This window comes from Lagopus muta, chromosome 22 (assembly GCF_023343835.1).
Source record: "Lagopus muta isolate bLagMut1 chromosome 22, bLagMut1 primary, whole genome shotgun sequence".
NCBI classification, from domain to species: Eukaryota; Metazoa; Chordata; class Aves; order Galliformes; family Phasianidae; genus Lagopus; species Lagopus muta.
This window is the reverse complement of record NC_064454.1, coordinates 6,074,387-6,093,618: the sequence shown is the minus strand read 5'-3', so window position 1 is coordinate 6,093,618 and position 19,232 is coordinate 6,074,387. Positions and strand designations below refer to the sequence as shown.

The 19,232-nt window shown below is 52.1% G+C and overlaps 2 protein-coding genes and 1 long non-coding RNA gene across 3 annotated transcripts; 2 read left to right on the top strand and 1 right to left on the bottom strand.

The window, feature by feature from the left end:
* Positions 1-1,513: 1,513 nt before the first annotated feature.
* On the top strand, positions 1,514-4,182 carry PTS (6-pyruvoyltetrahydropterin synthase). Its single transcript, XM_048968259.1, has 6 exons — positions 1,514-1,664; positions 2,284-2,363; positions 2,643-2,665; positions 3,253-3,309; positions 3,569-3,639; positions 3,762-4,182. Exons 1-6 carry the CDS (start codon positions 1,591-1,593, stop codon positions 3,901-3,903), a joined length of 447 nt encoding a protein of 148 aa, XP_048824216.1. The 5' UTR covers positions 1,514-1,590; the 3' UTR covers positions 3,904-4,182.
* A 6,606-nt stretch (positions 4,183-10,788) lies between these two features.
* Positions 10,789-11,894, top strand: LOC125703647 (uncharacterized). Its single transcript, XR_007380913.1, has 2 exons — positions 10,789-10,891; positions 11,243-11,894. It is a non-coding gene; the product is annotated as an uncharacterized LOC125703647 (long non-coding RNA).
* On the bottom strand, positions 11,706-15,538 carry LOC125703643 (uncharacterized). Its single transcript, XM_048968402.1, has 4 exons — positions 15,305-15,538; positions 13,762-13,981; positions 13,222-13,280; positions 11,706-12,488 (listed from the first exon to the last, which is right to left on the bottom strand). Exons 1-4 carry the CDS (start codon positions 15,531-15,533, stop codon positions 12,373-12,375), a joined length of 624 nt encoding a protein of 207 aa, XP_048824359.1. The 5' UTR covers positions 15,534-15,538; the 3' UTR covers positions 11,706-12,372.
* Between the last annotated feature and the right edge of the window lie 3,694 nt (positions 15,539-19,232).

Here is a 19,232-nt window from a genome sequence, read left to right as displayed (position 1 = left end):
TTCCGCGGAGCTCTGCATCTCTTCAGGCAGCGCTTCTCCATAAATAAGGGTGCACTTGTTATCCGGGAGGGAATCTGGCAGGTCCACCCCTGTGCACTGATGCCTTAGGAACACAGCTTGCAGCTGTCACTACTTATAAGAAAACAAACGACAAATTAGGTTGAACAAGTGGCCTGTGTGAGGATGAATGAAAGGGTGAAAGCCATGGAAAAGGAAAAATAATGTGCACAGTGCACAAATGTTGAGTCTGTGACCACATCCAGAAATGGGAGTTTCTGCAGACAGCCCTGGGAGTGTGCTTGCATGTAGGTTTGAAGGTCTGCACAAAGCTCCACTAAGTCATAGAATCATTAAGGTTGAAAAGATCATCCAGTCCAATCATCCACCTACCACCAATACTGCCCACCGACCGTTCCCCTCATTGCCACATCACACCTCCAGAAATTGTGACTCCACCACCACCCTGTCAGCCTGTGCCAGTGCCCAATCACTGCTCTTGAGAAGATGGTTTTCCTAATATCCAGCCTTCTTCCCCTGCAGCATCTTGAGGCCATTCCCTCTCTTCCTCTTGCTGTTTCCCGCAAGAAGAGGCCGACCCCCAGCCCACCACAGCCCCCAGGCAGGGAGCTGCAGAGAGCAGTGAGGTTTCCCCTGAGCTCCTCTTCTCCACACTGAACAATCCCAGCTCCCTCAGCCGCTCCCCATCGCACCCCATTGTGCTCCAGACCCCTCACAGCTCCGCTCCCTTCTCTGCACGCTCCCAGCCTCCACGCCTGCATTGCAGCGAGGGGCCCAACGCCGAGCACAGCGCCGAGCTGCGGCCTCACAGAGCTGAGTGCAGGGGACGCTCACCTCCCGCTCCTGCTGGCTGCGCTGCTGCTGACACAGCCAGGCTGCCGTCGGCCTTCTCGGCCACCTGGGCACACTGCTGGCTCACGCCCAGCCGAGCGAGAGCCGACCGACAGCCGCGGCTCCTTTCCCTCCGCACAGCTTGCAGCCGCTCTGCCCCAAGCCTGCGGCGCCGCGTGCGGTTGTTGTGGCCGAAACGCAGGAGCCGGCACTCGGCTGCTTGAGCTCCGTCCCGTTGGCCTCAGCCCAGCCATCGGCCTGTCCAGGTCCCTCTGTAGGGCTGCCTGCCCTCGGGCAGATGCACGCTTCCCCCCACATGGAGCTGTCTGCAAACCTGCTGGGATGCACTCAGTGCCCTCATGCACATCATCAGTAAAGGCACTGAACAGGACGGCCCCAACACCGACCCCTGGGGAACCCAGCAGTGCACCCAGTTCTTTGCCCAGCAAAGGGCGCAGATCTCCAGGCCATGGGCTGCAACTTGTCCAGGAGAACACAGCATGTGTTGCTCCCCGATACCGCTCTTCAATGCCCATCTCAGCCCGTTCCATTCCTGACTCTAAACCCCCTGCTCTAACAGCCCAGACTGTAGCAAACTCGGTTGCATTTTGCTGACGTTCTCTAGAGCAGAAGCTGCGCTCGGCACGGCACCGCGGAGCAACGCAGCGCCCCTTCGCGCCGGGCATCGCGGGAGGCGCTGCGGAGCCGTCCGCTCCGGGCCCCGGATGGAGCCGCTCCGCCATGGCACCGCCCGCAGCGCGCCTGGCTCGGCTGTCCCGCACCGCCAGCTTCAGCGCCTGCCACCGCCTGCACAGGTGAGGGGGGTCCGCAGGGTGCTGCCGGGCCCCATCCCGTCGCCGTGCTTTTTGTTGCACGGGGAAGCTCCGCCGGCTTCGTTCGTTCGTTAGTACGGAATAGCGCTGGTTACAGTTCTGGCACTTCCTACCAGGAACCCGAATGGTTTTGTGCTGTTCACGCATGAATTGCAGCTGGGGTGAGGCGGTCGGTACGGAACTGCAAACATAAGCACAAAAGCAAAGCCAAAAAAAGTCATCGATGTCATTGTGTCTTCATGGGTTGAATGGGGTGGGACTTGGTGATCCGTGCCAGAATGAGCTTTGTGCTGTACTCCCTCTGTGCTGCCCTTGGGGTGGGAGAAGCTGTGTGTGGATTCGGGGAGGGTGTGAGTCACTGAATGGCTCAGGTTAGAGGGAACCTTTAAGGCCATTTGGTACCAACCCCTTGCCATAGGCAGGGCTGCCACCCACCAGCTCAGGCTGCCCAGCATCTCATCCAACCTGGCCTTATTCCCATCCAATCTGGCCTTATCTCACCCAGCCTCGCCTGGGGTGAGCAATGGGAGGAGCTGGGACACACAGATGGGGTGACACCATGAAAATCTGCACTCTGAAATGCCTTGTCTGCCTCCTGCAGTAAATCACTGAGTGATGAAGAAAACCTGAAACTCTTTGGGAAGTGCAACAATCCCAATGGCCACGGGCACAACTACAAGGGTAAGGGATTGGCTTCCACATGTGCACGTGTGCATGTTGCTCCTCATGGACGTAGGGCTGTCCCAGAGGTCAGAAGAATGGCTTCTGTAACTCAGGACCACCACTCCTAATGCAGTGGATAACTTTTCCTTAAAGGGTTGTGCTTGTAAGTGTTGTGCAGCCTGCACCTGGTGAGGTACTGCTGAATGGGTTGTCTGCCTCCATCACCAGTGGGGTTTGTTCTGAGGCTCATGGTGTCACACGCATGACGTGATAATTCCTTTTTTTTTTTAATTTCAGTTATAGTCACTGTGCGTGGAGAGGTGAGTGTTCTTGGCGTTCCTTCATTCCTTGCAGCAGTTGGCAGTGGGGCAATGGAGCCCTGTCTCCAGCAGATCCAGCTCAGTTGCTGGGTTTCCTGTGCTGTGTGCATCACTGTGGGAGGTTTTCAACAATCAGCTGTTCACCTTGCCCCTAATGACGCTGAGGTTGCTGAGGTTAGATTGGATTGGATTGTTAAGGATAGATATTAGGAAGGAGTGATCGGACAGTGGCACAGGCTGTGCAGGGAAGTGGTGGAGTCACCTTCCCTGCAGGAGTTCAGGAAGTGTGGACTGAGGGACGTGGTCAGTGGGCAGTATTGGTGGTAGGTGGAAGGACTGGATGGTCTTAGAGCTTTTCTCCAACCTTTCTGATTCTATATTCTGTGTGTTGCAGGCAGCCTTTTCCCCCTGATGTCAGGGAGCAGAGCCATAAGCTGCTGTGTGCACATACAGGGGCAGAGTAGGGACTCAGTATGTGAAGGTGAAGAGGGATTTTTCTTGTGGCCCTGATTCATGCCGGCTCAGAGCAGCCTTGGTAACAAGGGCCTGTAGCTAGGTTACTAATCTGCCTTCTGTTTTCTCTCCAGATTGACCCCGTCTCAGGAATGGTTATAAACCTGACAGACCTGAAAGCATACATGCAGGTAAAGCACCCCTCTCCCAGACACCCCTGTGTTAGAGATGGGCTGTTTGTGTGGTGGAAACATGGTGAGTTAATAATGGTGGGAAATAAAGAAGAAATGAAGGAGTGATTTAGGATTGAAGTGTTTTAACGCAGTGATGTGAGGCAGTGCCATGTCTCAGCTGGGAGGTTAATGGATGGATGCAGGGACGTCTGTACATTTCTGTACAGACTGCTGCCCGGTGCATGGTGTTGGAGCCTGGACACCTCTCTTTCTGCAGCAGGCGATCATTGAACCACTCGACCACAAAAACCTGGATAAGGACGTGCCCTACTTCGCTGAGGTGGTGAGGTGGGTGGAGGTCTGGGGGCCTGCAGGGCTGGGCAGAGATCTGCGGGGCTCAGTCCTCAGCTGGGGTAGCGCTGTGGGTGCCATCACTGATGGTTCTGAGTCTGCTGCTGTTTCGCTCCCAGCACCACAGAGAACGTTGCAGTGTTCATCTGGGAAAACCTCAAGAGGCTCCTGCCTGTGGGAATGCTCTATAAAGTCAAAGTGTACGAAACAGACCAGAACATTGTGGTCTATAAAGGAGAAGAAACGATTTCTGAGAGGTGAAATGAGCCGAAGCTCAACTGGTTGGAAACTGACACCTGCTCACGTCAGTGACAGCATCAGCCCTGCTCACCTGTGTGCTGAAGTGAAGCCTTGGTTACGTACTGCAAAAGAACCAACCAACGTAATTCTTCTGCCAGAAATCTTGCAGCAGTTTGGGTTATCGCAGTTCATTGATACATCTGCCTTTATCCAAGACATTCTGATTTCATAAAACCAGATTGCTGAGCTGATGTGCAATCTGCAATTGTACCATGCTAAATAAAGCAGCTCTCCAGAGAGGAGGTGGCTTGGTAGTGTGTATGTCTTAGAATCATAGAACAGCTTAGGTTGGAGGGACCTTAAAGATCATCTAAGTACAAACCCCCGGCCGTGGGCAGGGCTGCCCCCCACCAGCTCAGGCTGCCCAGGGCCCCATCCCACCTGGCCTAGAGTGGCTGCAGGGATGGGGCACCCACAGCTCTCTGGGCAGCAGCGCCAGCACCTCACTGCTCTCTCTGTGAAAAATGCCCCCGACATCTAATCTAAATCTCCCCTTTTTAAGTTTAAAACCATTTTCCCTTGTCCTGTCACTGTCTACCCATGTAAAAAGTTGACCTAAATACGGCTTATTGGCCCATATTAGGGTGCTTTGAGACTATGCTCACTGTAGACTCCCAAAAGCTTTTTGGCACAAGCAGCAAGATAAGGTGTGCTTTTGTTTAGCAATTCTGTAGGAACAGCATGAAGCTCTCCTCTTCTGGAGGAAGCAGCCAGTGAGTGCTCCCACTGCAGCGATCAGCAGCTGCGTGGTGTTTTCACCATCAGAACCCCATACTGGAAAGCTCATGTAGACACTCAGTGTGCACCAACCACTGGGGCTGCTGCTTCCATGGCCTCCTGCAGCTGGGTGCTTACAGAGGATGGGGCTGTGACTGAGCACCAGCCAGTTCTTCTGAAGGTTCCTGAAATTGTAGGCATACTGTGAAATCAAAGAGCTGGAAGAGGAATGCATGTAAAACCAGTTGGGGAACAACGGTGCAGTTCAGCTGGCTGCAATGAGGGCCTCCCACCTGTCAGCCCAGGCAGGAGCAGCTCTGTGTGTGATTCCCCATCACATGAGCAATGTGCCAAGTGGTACTGAGAGTCATTGGGAGGTATGGCCACAAAGAACAACTAAATGTATGTAATTTAAAAGGTGATACCCAGAGTAATAATTCATGAGCTCTACAAGGAAGTTTGTGGCTGAGTAATGACAGCAAACAGCACCACTTGGAAAGGTTTAATGAAGCTTGCCTAATAGTTCACCTTTGGCTGGAATGTGCTGGTTACAGCTCTAGAAAATACTTTGACTGCTTTCTTTTAAACTGTGGCTGCTAGGAAGAGGATGGTCCTGTGCCTTCATCCATTATTGCTCAGATGTTGTGGCCAGGCGTGGCTCAGGGCCCCGGTGACCTCATCCTCTGCAACAGCAGAGCTGCAGAGCTCTGGCGCTGCCTCCTGTCCTCCTAAGGGCAGCGCTTTGGGAGCTGAAGGCTCCCAGCAGTTGTGTCTGACCCACACAGCTGCACAGTCTGGCTCCAGGTGTGCACCCAGCGCTCACAGCGCACACACAGCAGAGTGCCATGGGCACTGTGTGGCTGAACCCAGGGCACAGGGGGTTGGCAGTACATGTATTAGAGAACAACTGTGTGCAAGCATGAAGCACAGGAAGAGTAAGATTTAATCAAACATCTCTGACCAACACCGTGAGACCACACTGAGAGCTGCAGCCACTGCCACCAGACCACACTGATGTGTAGCTTCACAGCAAGGTCACACATCCCAATGGTTTGATGGCTTTGTTGCCCTCTGTTTTTAATGTAGTAAAATATTAAAAATTAAAATAAGCTTTATTAGTTATGTACATTAACTACCTTGTATAGTTAATGAGGGCTGCTCTGAAAGTAATGCCTCCTGTTTTATGATGTCAGCCCACCACATCAGAGGCGGATGCTGGTGGTGCAGCAGTAGAGGTGGAACCTTCCCACCAAGATCCATTGCATGTTGTTGCTGTGTGACAGAAGGCAGTAGAGGGGCAGTCTGACACAATGGTGTCTGACATGGAAGGGCAGATGAAGCAAAGGTGTGGAATTGAATTCTTCCATGCAGAAAAAATGGCACCCAGTGGCATCCATCGGTGCTTGGTGAACATTTCACAGAATCACAGAATCACAGAATCACCCGGGTTGGAAGGGACCCCAAGGATCATGTAGTTCCAACCCCCCTGCCTAGCAGGGCCACCAAACATACATATTCAGATCAGGTTGCCCAGGACCCCGTCCAACCTGGCCTTAAACACGTCCAAGGATGGGGCATCCACAACCTCCCTGGGCAGCCCATTCCAGGGCCTAACCACTCTCCTAGTAAAGAACTTCCCCCTAACATCTAACCTAAATCTTCCCTCCTTCAACTTAAAACCATTTCCCCTAGTCCTGCTGTTGTCAGCCCTTTTGAAGAGTTTACTCCCCTCCTGGGTGTAGGTTCCCTTCAGGTATTGATAGGCTGCAATGAGGTCACCCCGCAGCCTTCTCTTCTCCAGGCTGAACAAGCCCAACTCCCTCAGCCTGTCCTCATAGGGGAGGTGCTCCAGCCCCCTGATCATCTTAGTCGCCCTCCTCTGGACCCTTTCCAAAATCTCAATGTCTTTCTTGTACTGAGGGCTCCACACCTGGACACAGTACTCCAGATGGGGCCTCACAAGAGCCGAGTAGAGAGGGACAATCACCTCCCTGTCCCTGCTGGCCACCCCTCTCCTAATGGAGCCCAGGATCCCATTTGCCTTTCGAGCTGCCAGAGCGCACTGCTGGCTCATATTCAGTCTCTCGTCCATCAGGACCCCCAGGTCCTTCTCTGCCGAGCTGCTCTCAAGGACCACTCCTCCCAGCCTGTACAGGTGCCTGGGGTTCTTCCGGCCCAAATGCAAAACCTTGCACTTTGCCGTGTTGAACCTCATCAGGTTCACCCGAGCCCAGCCCTCCAGCCTGTCGAGGTCCCTCTGAATGGCATCCCTTCCTTCCACCATATCAACCGCACCACTCAGCTTGGTGTCGTCAGCAAACTTGCTGAGGGTGCACTCAATTCCCTCATCGATGTCATTAATAAAGATGTTAAAGAGCACCGGTCCCAAGACAGACCCTTGGGGGACACCACTTGTTACCGGCCTCCACCTGGACATAGAGCCATTGACCACCACCCTCTGTCTGCGGCCTTTCAACCAATTGCTTATCCATCGGGTCGTCCACCCATCAAATCCACTTCCCTCCAATTTGGAGATGAGGATGTGGTGGGGGACCATGTCAAAGGCCTTGCTCAGGTCCAGGTAAATGACATCGGTCGCCTTCCCTTCGTCCACCAATGCCGTCACTCCATCATAGAAGGCCACAAGATTAGTTAGGCATGACCTTCCTTTGGTGAAGCCGTGCTGGCTGTCTCGGATCACATGCTCATTCTTTATGTGACCGAGCATGTTGTCCAGGAGGATCTGTTCCATGATCTTCCCAGGCACGGAGGTGAGGCTCACCGGCCTGTAGTTCCCCGGGTCCTCCCTGCTCCCCTTCTTGTATATGGGAGTGACATGACCCTTCCTCCAGTCGTCCGGGACCTCACCTGACAGCCACGACTTCTCAAATATGATGGAGAGCGGCTCGGCAACCACCTCGGCCAGCTCCTTCAGGACCCTGGGATGCACGCCATCCGGCCCCATAGACTTGTATTCATTCAGTCTAAGGAGGCACTCTCGGACTTGCTCTGCCCTTACAGTGGGGAGGGATTTACCTCCTTGGTCCCCACATAGAGGTTTGGGGATGCAGGGTTCAGGGACGTGAAAAAGACTAGAATCCTGGCCACCAGTGAAGACCGAGGTGAAGAACTCATTCAGCACCTCAGCTTTCTCTTCATCTGTTGAAGCCAGTTCTCCTTTTAAATTTACCAAAGTAGGTACGCCCGTTTTGGCCTGTCTCTTCTGGGCAATGTACCTGTAGAAGGTTTTCTTATTGTTTTTCACGTCCCTTGCCAAGTTCAGTTCTGCCTGCGCCTTGGCTTCCCTGATCCCACGTCTGCAAGTCCGGACGGCATTCCTGTACTCTTCCCAGGTGACACAGCCTTGTTTCCAGAGCTTGTACACCCCTTTCTTCGCCCTCAGTTCTCTCAGCAGGTCCTTGCTGAGCCATGCCGGTTTCCTACCTCGCCTGCCCACTTTCTTATTCAGCGGAATGGAGACCTCTTGTGCTTCCAGGAGGGCATCTTTGAAGAGCCGCCAGCTCTCCTCAACATCCATGTCTTTGAGGGCAGCGCGCCAGGGGATCTTGGCCAGCAATCCATTGAGTAGCTTGAAGTCTGCTCTTCTGGAGACCAAAGAGTGGATGTGAGCACAGAGAGGGGTGGGCGGTGTGTTTCAGCACTGGTGACAGTGGTCACCTCTGCTGGTGCAGGTTTTGTCATGTGCAGCATGCAGCTCTTGTTCATTGCTGGTGAAAATGCACAGCTAGTGGTGGTGCCTATGTAGAAAAGCAGTTTTCTGTAGCTGAGAACGTGCTCTATTCAATAGTGTTACTGTGCTCTTTGCATCTGATGTAGTTTCCATGCAAATAAGTGGAAGGCATTATTTGCAGTGCAGCCTATGTATACAGCCCCTGACATTTCCTCTTCACTCAGTGTGGCCCAGGGAAGCCAGAAGGTTGGACAGCTGTGCTCTGCAGCATCACACAGGTGGGAGTGCTCAGATCTCAGTTGAAAGGGACACTGTGCTGCTGAGGGCACTGCAGCCCCCCATTTCTCACCACGTGGGACACGGCAGCCTTCGTTCTGGTTGGTGCTGTCCTGGGAGGCTGTGCCCCTTCTCTGGGTTCTGCTGTTCTCTCATTCTCTGGTGCGATGCCAGCCAGAGATGTCAGGCTGGCTAACCACTGTGATAAATGGTGCTGTGTGATTCACAAGTCCTTTGGATCTTCAGTACGTCATGGGAACCCAAACATACCACATGGTGGCTTTCTCAGAAGTGTAATGCAGCTATTGACAGTGATGACAATAAACAAGCACATGCGTATGGCAATGTACTATTTTTAGTGTGAAATTGGGTACTGGGCCAGAAAAAAATAACCTACATTTGTTTTACTGCAGTACAACACAGCAGGACTGACAAAGTCCCGCAATAACTGGGGAATTTGTATCTATTGCTGCACTGCATGTCCAGGAAGTACTCAGGTTCTTCTGTCTGATCTTGGGTACCAGGAGAAACTTCTCCAAAATAGTGTTTGGGCACTGGCACAGCTGCCCAGGGGGTGGTGGGGTCACCGTCCCTGGAGGTGTTCAGGCAATGTGGAGATGTGGCACTGAGGGCCACGGTCAGTGAGCAACATTGGTGGTAGGTGGGCAGTTGGACCTTAGGTGTCTTCTCCAACCTCAATGATTCTATGATCTGTCAGGTTTAAATTGCAGCAGAGCTGGAGTGATGGAAATAAAGAAGGGACTGGGAAATGGTGTGGGTGCCAGGGGCAGGCAGTGTTGGGATTGTGATGCCCCAGGGGTTCTGGTGCATGCCTTCTGCTCATAAGGGACTCAGTTTTTTCAGGAATGTGTGAGTCCTTGCAGGAAAGTCTGTGGGAATCAACCTCCAAATTCATAGGCTGGGTACGGCTGTATAAAATTAGCTAGCATTGTTAAACAGTAATCTGTGCTGTGACTTAGTTACTGAGTGATGAAATTGGCCAGAGGAGAGCTGTTCAGGTGATGGGGGTGTCTGGGACAGCAATTAAAATTTCAAATCCAGTCCCAGGAGAGCTACTGTGGGAGCATGACTTCCAGCTTCAGCACACAGAAAACACGAGTAATGGTATAATGATGGCAAGATCAGAAACATGCTGTGCCGTATTTAGCAGGGAATGGGTGGAAGGTCCCCCTCCTGCCTTCCTGCCCCACACAGGGGCAGTGTTGCGGGGTGTGGGCAAGTACTGGGGCTGAGCCAAGTTCAGTGCCACTCCCAAGGATGTTGCTTGCATTTCGCTATAGCCCCAGCAATGACCGCGTTAATGAATAACCCACACAGTGCGTCCAATGGGGCAGCCCAGCTCTTCCTCCTGCAGCTCCAGGCTCATGGCATGTGGTTCCGAACCCTGTGCACAGTGGGGAGGGCAGTGCTGGGGAGCAGGGAGCAGGCTTTGCCCTTGCACAGTGTCCTGTGTGCTCAGAGAGGGAAGGAACACGTGGTTGCACCACATGTACAGGGATGCTGACGTGTAGCACTGGTTGGGGCATTTTCTGATGTTTGCATGCTTTGTCCTGCTACCTGATGTTCCTTTTACTGCTGTGGGTGTGCGTGTCCCTAAGTGCCATAAAGCCACTAGGATGGGAGGGTCAGCAGCCTATCACTGCGCCAGAGGCAGGAGCTGTTTGTTCCCTCGCTGCAGTGGGGCTTGGGAAACTCAATGGCTGCTCTCAAAGTGATGCAGAAGCGTGCAGGGGCCCTTCCACTCCATGTGTTCTGCCCTTGAAGCTGGGGCTGCTGCTGCTGGGAGCGATGGGGAAGTGGGGAGCCGGAGCTGGAGCTGCTCCTTGTTCTGCATGGGTGGAAATGGAGCAAGGAAGGTTAATGTTTAATCCTGATGGTCAGGTTGCTCTCAGAATGAGTGATGCACTTCCTCTTGCTATATTGAGGTTGAGAAATAGCAGTAGAAGGTTATGTCTACATTCCAAAAATTGGGGTTGTCATGATTTCTATGAAGCACTGAGCTTCCCTGGGTGGCATGAAGCTGCAGCAATCAGGGGAAGGGTGGAGAAGTGCTGCGGAGCTTTGTTGCTCACAGCTGCAGCTGTTCTAGTAATGCTTAAACAGCAGGAAATCCAGGACAGGAAAATGGGGGCATTTTGTGGGAGAAGGGGCTGCTGAAAGCATGAGGGGTTTCTCATTCTCTGCACATAGGGAACGGTGCAGCCCAGTGCTCAGCATCCCAGCCTGCACCCCACCCTACACCTGGTAAGAGGTGTTGCCACAAGGTTACCTGGAACGGATTTGATACCTATTATCTGAGCTGTTATCTGACCAGATAGTCATATTGACAGGAAGATTAGAATAGAAAGGCAGTCTATTGCACTAAGTAGGATTTTATTGAGTGCTGTGTGCTTCTGTAGCAGAAGGTATAACATTATTCCAGTTACCTGGGAGCTGCTAATTAATCTGCCTGCAAAACCGAAGGCAACTGTAGTAGCTGGGCCACAAAGGTGTATTTCAGTGAAATTCTGTGAAACATTCCACAAGTGCGTGGATCACTCCATGCACGATGCAGTGGAAATGTCATCTGTAATACTGTGCTTGATTTTGTTCTAGGGACGGCCAACCTTACAAAGCGGCCAGCCCACGCCAGGGCTGGGAATAAGTGGAAATCAGCAGGGCTCCACCACAGCCTAACTATGAGAGGGAGGAACATCTCTTCTTTGAGGCAAGCCGTGGCTTTTCAGACAAAATCTGAACAAAAGTGGACTCGAGTGAGATATGTCTGCTTCAGAGCAACAAGATCCTCAGTGGGGAGCAGAGGGGCGCGTTGTGGGGGGGCAGCCAGGCTTTGGAGTCCGCAGGGCTGAGGGCTGAGGGCTGGGTTCAAGGACAGGTAAAGGCAAATTCCCCTTAAACGTGGCCATGAGCTGCAGGGGCAGACTGTGCTGGTTGGGGCTGGAGCCTGGCCGTGTCCCAGCCAGCAAACACTGCTCAGTGCAACAGCCAGCTTTTATTCTTTGGTTTATTTAGATTCACTTCAGAAAAAATAAAATAAAATAATAGTAATTACTTTCCAGAAGTTTGAAATTTCCTTCATAAACTCCATCCATATAAAAATACAAACGATAATAAAATCAAGACATTCAGTGGCCCATCCAATCTCATCCTGCAGCAGAAACTGCTACTGATTAAAAACAAAAACAAAAAAAAGAGAACAAAAAAAAAAACCCACCCACTCCACCATTCCAGAGAGCCAGAACCAAACCGAGGGAACTTGCCAGGACACAGAACAACTCTGCCCTGCCGGTGGCTCACAGACCTCTCTTCCAGCTCCTCAGCACACACCAGTATTAGGATGAGCAGAGGGCCTTTCCCTTCTCTTGAGCATTTTCATGCTTTTTTTTTTTTTGTGCTTCACAGGACCCCAGGAGCTGAGGAAAGGATTAACCCACCCAGTGCCCCTGGTTAGAAGGGGTCTGCCCTCCTCAATCACCTTCTCCAGCTGTTCTGATCAGAGTGATCTCTGACTTGCTAATTTTGCAGCGTGTGCTGGCCCTGGGTGAGGGGAGTAAGGGGAGATCAGCTCTGTGGCCATAAACCCTTATAATCTAATGTAGAAATGCAGTTATCATCTTAATATGCATAAGAAGTGAGTGATTTTCCTGAGTAGATCAGCTGCCTGCCCTCCCACCTGTGGGTGAGGAGAGGAGCAGCACAGCTGGGTCATCTCCTCTCCCCATCTCCTAAGAGAGCAGTTTGCTTGTAGTGAGGAGCATCAGCAGCTGAGTGATGGCGATGAAGAAGAAGCTGCTCTGGATTGCAGAGACAGAGTCGATGGTTGTCGAGGGTGTGGCTGGATCTGTTTGTGGAATTGAAAGAAACCCCCAGGGTAGATTAGAAGTGCAGAGGACCAGCTACAGACCTACTTGCTGTCATTTCTCAGAAATGTGTGTCAGACCTGCCGTACAGAGTGGGATGCATGAATATATCCACTGATGTGAATGGAGAATCATCAAGTTAGGCTTGAGGCTCCTGGGGGCAGGGGATCCCCTGGACTACAGAAACATTATCAGTGACAGCAAGCCACAATTTCTACTTCACTTCTGTGTGACAGAGAGAAGAGGGGGATAAAGTCTGCGCCAATACTTGCAGAAAGAGACTTCTGCACTTAGAATCATAGAATCAGTAAGGTTGGAAAAGACCTGTAGGATCATCCAGTCCAACTGTCCACATACCAACACCACTGCCCACTAAACCGCGTCCCTGCGTACTCCACCTGCCTTTTCCTTAAAGACCTCCAAGTTTGGTGACCTCACTGGCAGCCCATTCCAGTGCCTGACCGCTCTTTTGGAAGGAAAATTCTTCCTAATATACAACCTGCAACTTGTCTGTGGCTGTTTAGTGTCCCTTAAAGTTGAAAATGTTAGGAAATGTTCAAGTTCAGCAATAATCCTGAAGACCTTCTTGCCACTCTGGTGTCTTTGCCTTGTCTCCTGACTACTGGAGAAATGGGAAACCCAACACCATGGCACATTGCTCAGGGCACTGCTCACCCCACTGTGGGACCACCCCACTGCACCCTATTTATTTACCTTCCTGCAGAGTCACACTCTTGAACTCGGTGGAAGTGTTGTCAAAGATTATGTATACCCTATGGAAGGAGGAAAGAGAGGAAAAAGGGCATGAAGAACAGATTATGAGATGGGATGTGTATTGTGACCACCTGTTTCTTGTAACAGCAGTGTTCCTTGCAATCATTAGAGTAACGCGTTCTTGCATTCTTCCTTTTGGCAGATAAGGCCATTCAGGTTTCCTATGGTTTCCTTTGGCAAATATTTCCACTGATGCAGCTCCATTAGTGTTCATGGAAATAAGGGGTGTTCAATCCCTTAATTTCCATTAAACTAATTTACATCCCTATTGATGTGAGGAAGCCAGCAGGCTGGCAGTGGAGAGACCTCCAGATCTGGCTTTGCTGGAAATATTTTCTCGGTATTCTCAAGTGAAAATCTGAAGCAGGCACAAGTCACAGCTGCTGCTCTGGGGGTGGGATCCTGACTGTGGGCATTACCAGGAGCTGTCACAGGCAAGTACTATCCCAGCTGGATACTCAAAGGTGGGCATAGTGTTACCTTATTTCCACGGAAGGTATGTTACTGCTTGGAGATGTCCAGTTTGCTGTTGCCAACAGATCTTCGGAGGCATTTAACATTGCTGTGTCAACATCATTGCAGCTTAGCACGTCTGTTACGCTCCATTTTCCTGCAGTGGTATTTTCAGGGGACAAGGCTTGAAGTACATACATGGTCACATTTCTGTCAGCAGTGTGGTTTCCTTCATCACTTATCATAACTGCAAAGAGAGCAAGGGAGACAAGGTAAGTTGTCTGTCGTATAGGACAGCTATCTCAGATCCCCGGCCTTCAGGGCTTTCAGCCAAGGGAGTGTTTGCTGGCACAGGGCTCTCTATGTGACACAGAGGCACAGGGAGAATGGTGTCCCCCTGCTAAAGCAAGAAGAGCCCCTCACCTCCCCCCTCCTCCTAAAAGAGGGATCTCTTCAGTCCCCATCTGCACTCCCTGCTATGGAGGATGACGACACCAAACCAAACCACAGCTCCAGTGAGGAAAACTTTTCTGGCTCCCACGCAAATGGCAGGGGTGGAAAATGCGCAGGGGATGAGCTGGTGAGCAGCCCACAGCTGACTGTGCCATCCCCACCCTGTCGCTCTCCCCACGTCTCCATCCCAGGTTGCTGATTCACGGCTGTGACAAGTCTGCGCAATGCTGCTGTGCACCACGCTGCTACTGCGGGCAGCAGTGGGGCTGTAAGCACACGGAGCAAGGGGAGACCTGCCTGCCAGCATTCAGCTGTGTACAGCTGTGTGTCCCACATGGCTGTAGCCCTCCTGGCCCTCAGAGTCCTTTGGGTGAGAGTGGCTTCAAGTGAAACCACTCGGGACTGCCAGAGATAGAGGAGATGGCAGTGTCAGTCCCAAATCCTCCACTCAGAAAGAATCATAGCTCGAAGTAACAGCTGTAAGCAAAACCCTCTCCTGTGAAAAATGCAGCCACCTGCAGTGGTGCTCCTTGGGGAGAGGCACGAGGGAAGCTGTGCCTGTCCATCCCAGCAGAAAAGGAAGGGCTCAGGGTGTCCTTCTTTCCCTGCTCTCAGCGTTCGGATTTCTGAACCTCAAGGCAAAGGGATGCCTGTTGTCAGGTCTGGGAAGCAGGGCAAGGCTGCCATGTATGCTGGGACTGAATCTCTTACAGGATTAAAAGCCATTTTCTGTGATTGATGCTGAATGTGTGTCAACTGCAAAGCAACATCCTTTTTGTCTGTAGAGCCATTACTGCCAACAAGGGCAAAACTCAAGGAGGAAAGGGAACAAAACCACAAAGCAGCACCCCTCAAAATTCTGTGTTTTTGAGTCCTTCGTGTTTTTTGGCCAAAAGGTTAAGGTGAAAAAAAAAAACCCAAGGAAGGAAAGAGAATTTGAGGCTGATTGTATAGACATGGAATAGGAATAAATAGGGGACAAGTAGGAGAGCTATCTCCTGCCTGAAGTAAAGAAAGCATCATTAGGCCACACAGGTTCTGAGCACATCTAAGAGCAGCTTACATGCCACAGGGTGAGGGGCAGCAGAGGAGGCACAGTGGGATGGAAGATGCTTACCCTGGTAGCTTGTGTTGGCCATGTACTCCTTGGGCGTCACGATCACTGAGAAGTTGCTCTCAACTGAGAGATCCTTGACAAACTCACATCCTTCCATCTGCAGGTACGCAGGGACGAGCAGAGTCCCGAAGAGGAGGAATTGCAGCAAGAAGTGAGCTGCCATCATCCTCTTGGATGTCCCTGCTTCATGCACCTGGGAGCTGAGAAAGCCTGACATTTCCCAGCCCATTTATATGGAGATCTTGATGAGGTAAATGCAAATATTTCCCCCTCCCCATCCAGGTCGTTGTACACACCCCTGGTGGGAGGTTTCTCATGGTTTTAGAGATTACTTCCTCCTGGCTGCTTGGCCTCTAGGTGAACTGTTTAAAATAAAGGGATGATGATCTGTGCGGGGGTAAAACCCACAGCAGGTGTATCATGGGGGAGTCCCAAGAATGTAAAGCAAGTCCCTGCTCGCCTGCTCCCCTGAGCCGCTTTTGTGTGCATTTGTGCAGGAGTCTCCATGACCTCTGCAGGAACCTCAGGCCGTGGAGACACAGAGCAGCACTGTGCTCCCACTGCCAGCCCCTGCCCTGCTTTCCTTAGCTACCAAACCAACCCATGCTGGCAGAGGTGTCTGCAGACAGCTGGCTCAGCGAAACCTCTCGGATAGTGTTCTGTGCAAAGCAGCCCAAGCTTTGCTCATCTCTCCCTCTGTGCTCCCAAGGGCTGTTGGCAGGGATGTCAGAGTCTGGCTTTTGCAAGCACTCCTTGAGCCATCGGGGAGGTGACGGCGTGGGCTGGTGGTGTCTTTCCACCCTGAAACCCAGGGTGCAGCACTCATCAGAGGTGTGGGGCTCATCAGTGCTGGTGGCAGGCCTGAGTCATCAGGGAATGGTTTTCCTGCCTCCATCTGCCCCATGCTGGCAGCTCCCAGAGGCCCTCACTGCAGTTCTGCTGAACCCATCTGAATTCCGCCCAGCCTCTTCTGGGCTGGGAAACCCCTCAGTGCATTCCTTTCCCCTTCTCATCTTCCCTTTTTCCAACATCAAACCATCTCACAGAGGCGGCTCCCTTTCACCCCTCCTGTGATGTGTGTGGTTGTGTTCAACATTTCAAACAAAAGCTGAGCAGAAGTGAAAGAAAGTACCAGAAAGAGAATAGGTGAGTTCAGGAAATGCAGGTGAGAAGGAAGCAGCAGAGAAGAGTGGGAGAAAAAGGGGATGCGTTGGGAAAGGTGGTGTGTTCTTGGTGACATTGACATGGGTCAGAGGTAAACTTTACCCTAATGCAAAGGGTATGGAGAAAATGAGAGATCGAGTTCTTTTGGCTCATTAAATTGGCTGAGGTCGTGGCCACGTTTCCTGGTCACTCCTCCCTTCCTCCTACGTGTCCCTGAGCAAAGGAAGAAGGAGCCCAGAGGGTCACGGTCCCTCACAAACAGGGTCTGCCGCCCTGCAACAAACAGCTGGAGGAGCTCAAGAAAGGAAGACAGCCAGCAGTGAGGGGATGGAGAGGGGAAAAAGCAGAGCAAGGTGAAAGCAGAGGGTTTTGCTAGCACAGCCTCACTGCTGTCTATTTGCCCTTGGGGGTTTCACACATGGTCTTGCAATAGCTCTGCGCCATTCTCTGCCAGTGAGGATGAGTCAGACTGGTGTCACTGGAGGAAGGGGTGCTGGAAACAGATACATTTGCTTCCAAGAGAGCGATTCATTTTGGAGAAAGAAAGGCAGGATGTGACGGTGTCACATATATCACAAGGAAGGTGATAACCATCACCAATCATCCAAAGCAAAAGAGATCTTTGTAAGCAGCAGTGGAAGTTGTGTGTTACACGATGTGTGCTGTGTGGGAATTTACAGTTTTGTTCCTCAACTGTGCAGATAAGTGAAAGCTGTATTTTCCATGGGAAGGGGAAAACTGATATCTGTCACGCTGAGGGGACATAGCCAGGAGGATAGCTGGGGGAAGCAAAAACATGGAGATTTTTAGCTCAGAAATGGCTTCATGATCTGATTCATCTGGGGATGAGCCCGTGTCCCCTCTTGGCAGATGGACAGGAGGTATTCTCTTGCCCTTCTTTCTCCTTGCAGGCACATGTGCTGTGGTTCCTTCCCCGCCCTATCTTCTGTGTATTTGTGGGCAAAACTGAAGCTGGAGCTGCAGTTTCCACGGGCTTCTTTCAAGGTCGAACCATGACCACTTACAAGAAGCCTTGTGCTGTTCTCTGCATTCCCACAGGAGGTGGCTTCTACCTCCCGGAACCGGCAGTGACAGGAGCTGGGCCCTCACTTTGCCTTTCTGGAGGCTCTCACAGGGTGCGTAAACAGCCAGACTGTGGGATCTGACCATCCCTGGGGATGCTCACGCAGACCTTTGACCTCTGCTTGGTGCACTGGGACAGGGTCTGCTCCCCACTCCCTTCCTCACATCAGCTCCACTCCTTTTTTTGTCTTCCCCAGGGATAGATGCACCTTCTCTGCCGTGGGCAAGGACTGGAACAGGCAGGCAGTATCCTGACGTCTGGGCTGTGCGGCAGGTGCAGAGCTTCAGCCCCGCAGTGCTGCTGGCCTGAGGGAGAGCAGGAGCTGGGAAAATGAAACTCACAGCAGCAGCCGGCATGTGAGGGAGCGCCTTTAGCAAAACCCAGAGGTACAATAAACCACTGCACGCAACAACCTGCTCCCATGATTTACAGCAGGACCGACACCAGCTGTCCCGTGCGCACTGTGGCTGAACAGGTGATGCCATTGGAGTTGAATGGGACAGAGCCAGGGCCGTGCAGAGTGCTGGGGCTCCTTCCCAGCCCCCTGGGTGCTGCAGAAAGGCGTTGTGAGGCTGCTGGCTCTGCTCCAGGCATGGGTGGTGCCTTTGCTTCCATCTCCCCCTTATGGCTTTATTGGACTATTTATTTGCTCGAGGTGAACAGCAGGTAGTTGAGGTTTACTGGTCTGCTTTGCAAACGGTTTGTTTGGTAACGGCGGGGTGTTTTATTGCTGCCGGGATGCTGAGCTGGTTTTGAGAGATCCCTTGTGCTGCGCATGGTGTGTGGCACCTCCCACCTGGCCATGCTCTGCAGCAGTGTCCTGGGATCACAGCAGCTCTCTGGGGGTCACAGCAGCTCTGGGCTGGGACTTCAGCACCAATGAGGAACACATTTTACAACCACCAGGAGGGAACTGCGAGGCCACTATTCCCCTATGCAATCCAGGATTGCTGCAGGGAAACATCCCATGGAAATGTCCTGACCCTCTGCCCCAGCCCCTGGGATGGTATTTCCCCATAAAGACTTTTGGCTGGCTTGATAGCCCTGGAGGGGCTTTATCTGGATATGAATAAAAAAAAGAGGATTGTTCTCTGCATTTGCTTCTGAGGGATGAAGTCCTGAAGACCTCTTTGTTATCTGCATCAGAAAGGCTTGCAGGGCAGGGAGGAGGGAGTTTGCAAGGAAAGGCTTTGTAAAAGGGCACTTCTCTAAAGAGAGAAGTTTAACAAGGGAATTTTCCTGCCGGCCTACACAGCCTCTCAACACTTCCATATTCCAGCTTCTGGCTTTCTGTTTTCTCCTCTGGCAGGTTGCATTGGTGCAGCTCCCTACTAAGCCAGTCAGAGTTCTGTGACTGCCCCTGCTCCTGCCCTCCATCCTCCATCACAAGTGGCAGGGGAAATTGCAGCCAGGGCATCTCTGCTGCCACCTGCAAGCCCCTGGCCCTGTGTGGTGTCTGCTTTTGGCACAGCTCCTACCTGGCTTTCCCAGTGCTGCCAGCAAACTGTCTCCTGCTCTGGCACATGAGGTGTTTCTGGGAGTTTCGCCATCTCCATCCTGCAAACTTTGCACAGGAAAGGGAAAGCCATCTGCCTGGGGCAGTGCAGGTGCTCAGTGCCATTGCGAGCAGACCTGGAGCAAGGGCAGAAACCAGCACTGCATCACCTTCCCATGGAAAGG